A 5,036-nucleotide genomic window follows, 5' to 3' on the forward strand; every position below is an offset into this window, starting at 1 on the left:
CCAGAGGACGTCATCATCAACTGCAGCCGGTGAGACCTGGGGGGACGGGGGAGGGGGGGGGGGGGGGGGGAGGGGGGGGAATCGCAGGACAGGGATCATTGTAATGCATGGAACGAAATGAGGATAAACACGTGTTGGATGCCGTTCCTCATTCCGTTCCATGCATTACAATGAACCCCGCCCTCCGATTTCTACCTCCGCCAGCCTCCCCTGTCCTAACCCTGTTGGTAACTCCCTCAGATGTTATGAGTCATAGGTATGATGGCCCCTATGAAATGCTGTGTCTTATGACCTTTAACCCCTGACCCCTAACCCCCCCCCCCCTGCCCTCTATAGAGTCAGTTGTATCCCAGTGCCCCCTGCTGGTCACAGGTGGAAGGAGGTTCGCCATGACAACAGGGTGACGTGGCTGGCCAGCTGGACGGAGAACATCCAGGGCTCCGTCAAATACGTCATGCTCAACGCCAACTCCAAACTCAAGGTGAGGGGAGGGGCCCAACCATTCACAGGAGCAGGGTGGGCCCAACCATTGACAGGAGCGGGGGTGGGCCGAACCATTCACAGGAGTGGGGGTGGGCCCAACCATTCACAGGAGCGGGGGTGGGCCCAACCATTCTCCGGAGCGGGGGTGGCCGAACCATTCACAGGAGCGGGGGTGGGCCCAACCATTCATAGGAGCGGGGGTGGGCCCAACCATTCACAGGAGCGGGGGTGGGCCCAACCATTCACAGGAGCGGGGGTGGGCCCAACCATTCACAGGAGCGGGGGCGGGCCCAACCATTCTCCGGAGCGGGGGTGGGCCCAACCATTCACAGGAGCGGGGGCGGGCCCAACCATTCTCCGGAGCGGGGGTAGTCTCAGCCATCTCAACGGAGGGCAGATTGCCTTTGTAAGAGTGGTTGGTGACTCTCATTCTTGGTTAAGTGTGCTTTTATTGCTCGAAGAGAATGAAAATCCTCTTTTTTCAGTCCTGCATAACATCCTTCATACGCTCCCATTCAGACGCAGTGAAAGTTGATGCTTTGATGTCTGTCATTGTCCTCTGAAGAGATGTTCTGTATCAAACACTCAAGATTTCTTATTATCCCCACCCTATTGTCCCATGTGTACAGAAACACACACACACAGTCTCACACACGTACAGACACACGCACGCACGCACACACACACACACACACAATCAATGTGCGGTGATTATCTGAGCTTTGCTGTGAAGTGGTGTGTATTGTGTAGCGGCTGTTGAGGGTCCGTAAGGAGGGAGGGATTGTGTGTGTGTGTAGGCGCGTGTGTGTGTGTGTGTGTGTGTAGGCGCGTGTGTGTGTGTGTGTGTGTGTAGGCGTGTGTGTGTAGGCGTGCGCGTGTGTGTGTGTGTGGGGCCTCTATTGTACTGCTGTGTGTACAGAGCACAGCATTCTCAACAAATTGTATAAATTGTCTTGTTGACAAAATAACAAGCGGTGCGTATAGTTTGTTGTGTGTGTGTTGTATTGGTGGACATGAAGACACTAAGCAGCACTAGGACTCTCTCTCTCTCTCTCCCTCTCCCTCTCTCTCTCTCTCGCTCCCTCTCCTTCTTCTACCTTTCTTCATCCCTCTTTTCCTCTTTCCTCCTTCAGTTCTTTATTTGTGAAGGTTAAGTTATTCTGCCGTTTGTCGCCATGGCGACACTGTGGCAACAGTGAGGTGGTCTAGGGCTCGTTAATTAAACAGCCTGTGGCGTGTGTGTGTGTGTCTGTGTGTGTGTGTGTCTGTGTGTTGCTAGCCTATTGCTATGCAAACATAATGTCACTGTCGCTGCCTTTCTCTAGACCTGTCACTTAACAGCTTGGAGGGGTGTGTGTGTGTGTGTGTGTACAATAACTGAATCACTAAATGCATAAGTTGACCTATGAATCCACTCTCATGGAAAACTGCGGCCCTTTTGATTGTTTTCCTTTTGGGGGAGAATAGTTTGAAGTGGTAACATGACAACATGACACTGACTGATGAAGCAGCAGGACAGGAGATGAGGTACGGTGGTGTTGGGCTCAGGTTCAGGTTCAGGTTCAGGTTCAGGGGGTTGAACACTACAGCCTCAGCCTTGTTCAGGAACGTCCTCCTGATAGACAGACTCTTTCATCTTGCAGTACGGTGGGTGTCAGGGGAGGCTGCTGGAGGTAGAAATACCTTCCTCATCCTGTTCTCTCGTGTGTGTGTGTGTGTGTGTGTGTGTGTGTGTGTGTGTGTGTGTGTGTCCTCCTCAGGGAGAGAAGGACTGGGAGAAGTACGAGGTTGCCCGGCGGTTGAAGAGCTGCGTGGACGGGATCAGACGTCAGTACCAGAACGACCTCAAGTCCAAACAGATGGGCCCCCGCCAGAGAGCCGTGGCCCTGTACTTCATAGACAAGGTTTTAGTATAGTGCACCCGGTACCACCTCTGGTACCACCACCGCTACCACCTCTGGTACCACACCTGGTACCACCGCTGGTACCACACCCGGTACCACCGCTGGTACCACACCCGGTACCACCGCTGGTACCACCGCTGGTACCACACCCGGTACCACCGCTGGTACCACCGCTGGTACCACACACGGTACCACCGCCGGTACCACCCCCGGTACCACCACCGCTACCACCTCTGGTACCACCCCCGGTACCACCACCGGTACCACCTCTGGTACCACCACCGGTACCACACCCAGGGTTCTCCCCAAAGAACGCGAGAGTGTTTCTGCGCCACGCTGTGAACTTGCCGGCGCCACCATGTAAACATGGCAACATGGCGGATTAAACTGTGTTTACCGAGAGGAACCATCTTTGATCGGCAGCGACATGGTTGTTGTTAACTGAAGTGATTCCAGTATTCCAGACTCCGAGGGGTGGGGATGAGGTGGGGATGAGGTGGGGATCTCTCACCATGCCCTGTTGTCTCTACGTAGTTTGTTACGTAGTTTGTTCCAGCGTGGTGAAGTGATGAAATCTGCTGTGTGACTAAGTCTGCTAGTTTGGATGAGAATTGCCTCTGATACCTGTGTGTGTGTGTGTGTTTCCGTTTCTGTTTCCCCTGCGGGTGTGTGTGTGTGTGTGTGTGTGTGTGTGTGTGTGTTCCGCCCCCCCCCCCCCCCCCCAGCTGGCCCTGAGAGCGGGTAACGAGAAGGAGGAGGGGGAGACAGCAGACACGGTGGGCTGCTGCTCCCTCCGGGTGGAACACCTCGTCCTGCACCCCCGCCTGCAGGCCCAGGACTGCGTGGTGGAGTTTGACTTCCTGGGGAAAGATTGCATCCGCTACTACAACAAGGTCCCCGTCACCAGGAGGGTAAGGACCGGCCGTAGCCCGCCGAGCCGAAGGGTAGAAGGCGGCTCGGGGCCTAGGAACTGTTGAAAGGGTTGGGGTCGGGGTTGGGGTTAGGGTTAGGGTTGGGGTTGGGGTTGGGGTCGAGGTTGGGGTTGGGGTTGGGGTTGGGGTTAGGGTCGGGGTTAGGGTCGGGGTTGGGGTTGGGGTTGGCGACGGTGTCCCCTATGAGAACTCTCTGTACTGTAGTAGCCTCGGGTGGAGGACACACACACACACACACACACACACACACACACACACACACACACACACACACACTCTCTCTGCCCCAGGGAGAGACGTGGCTGGCCGCAGGGCATTGTGTTAGATTGCCCTCCTCTCCCCGTCTCTGCCTCCCCAACCTCTCTCTGCTGGTCCTCTTCTCTGCTGGTCCTGGTCTCTCCATCTTCTCTCTGCTGGTCCTGGTCTCTCCATCTTCTCTCTGCTGGTCCTGGTCTCTCCATCTTCTCTCTGCTGGTCCTGGTCTCTCCAACCTCTCTCTGCTGGTCCTGGTCTCTCCATCTTCTCTCTGCTGGTCCTGGTCTCTCCATCTTCTCTCTGCTGGTCCTGGTCTCTCCATCTTCTCTCTGCTGGTCCTGGTCTCTCCATCCTCTCTCTGCTGGTTAACGTCCTCCAGAGTCAGGTTCCCCACCCCCCACGCTGGCACAATGTTCAACTGTCTGGTCACACACTGATAGACACAAGTCACATGCCCCCCCCCTCTCCTCCTCCCCCCCAAAAGAAAAGTATTTTCTACCTGGTTTTCTGCCAGGATCCTCTCTAGTGATGAGTGTCAGTTGAAAGTTGATGTGCCGACACTTCAGACCGAAGTGACAGTTGATGCTTTCAAACAGACCGACGGAAACGGAGAAGAATCTGTCCAACAATAGTCGGCGACTGACACGTCCGCTGATTAATCCCATCTGGAAAAAAACATGGCGTTAAGTTTGAAAAAGACAAATGAGCGGATGAGAGAGAGAGAGAGACAGAGAGGGGGAGGGAGAGAGAAAATAAGAAAATAGTTTTTGTCAGTTTTTTTCCCCCGTTTTGCGGTTATTCTGCCAAACATCTGTCAGTCAGGAGGCGGAGGCGGACGTTTTAGCTGCTGGGTGAATGTCTGCTGAATGTCAATATTCTGACGTGTTCTCAACCACCTCCTTCGTCAATGCTATCCATCTCCCGGGTAGATGGAGAAGGGGATGTGTTTGCACCTGACGCTCTGATAGTGCTTTGTTTTCTCTGGCAGAAGGTGTCATTATTCAAATGAGCGTATTTAAAAACCAAAACATCAGGTGAGATGAATTAGTGGGTTGAGGATGGGAGTGTGTTTGTGCCCAGGCTGGTAAATGTCAAGTTTGGATTGGAGGAGTCCTCATTTTCCTCTCTGTATCCCCTGGGGAGAGAGAAGGGATGAAAGGAAGAGGAGGGGTTGGATAGACCCATCATGAGATGATCTGTTTACCAAGTTTGATGTGTCTCTGTCTGTCTGCCTGTCAGTCAGTGTGTGTCTCTGTCTGTTTGTCTCTCTCTCTCTCTCTGTCTCTCTCTCTCTCTCTCTCTCTGTCTCTCTGTCTCCTTGTGTGTGTGTGTGTCTCTCTCTCTCTCTGTCTCTCTCTCTCTCTCTCTCTCTCTCTCTCTGTCTCTCTGTCTCCTTGTGTGTGTGTCTCTCTCTCTCTGTCTCTCTCTCTCTCTCTCTCTGTCTCTCTGTCTCCGTGTGTGT

General features: G+C 54.0%; 1 protein-coding gene across 1 annotated transcript in view; it reads left to right on the forward strand.

Annotated features, from left to right (window-relative positions):
• LOC310824431 (DNA topoisomerase I, mitochondrial) overlaps positions 1-5,036 on the forward strand; it is a gene marked incomplete at its 5' end in the record, with an annotated part of 20,780 nt that overhangs the window by 10,441 nt on the left and 5,303 nt on the right. Inside the window, 4 exons of the mRNA XM_083697683.1 lie at positions 1-29; positions 337-481; positions 2,244-2,387; positions 3,113-3,331. The exon at positions 1-29 is cut by the window's left edge and continues 159 nt beyond it. Coding sequence (XP_083553809.1) covers positions 1-29; positions 337-481; positions 2,244-2,387; positions 3,113-3,331 — 537 coding nt within the window. The remainder of the gene's footprint in view (positions 30-336; positions 482-2,243; positions 2,388-3,112; positions 3,332-5,036) is intronic.

The sequence above is a fragment of the Argentina silus genome (genome assembly GCF_951799395.1).
Source record: "Argentina silus genome assembly, contig: scaffold_220, whole genome shotgun sequence".
Taxonomy (NCBI): domain Eukaryota; kingdom Metazoa; phylum Chordata; class Actinopteri; order Argentiniformes; family Argentinidae; genus Argentina; species Argentina silus.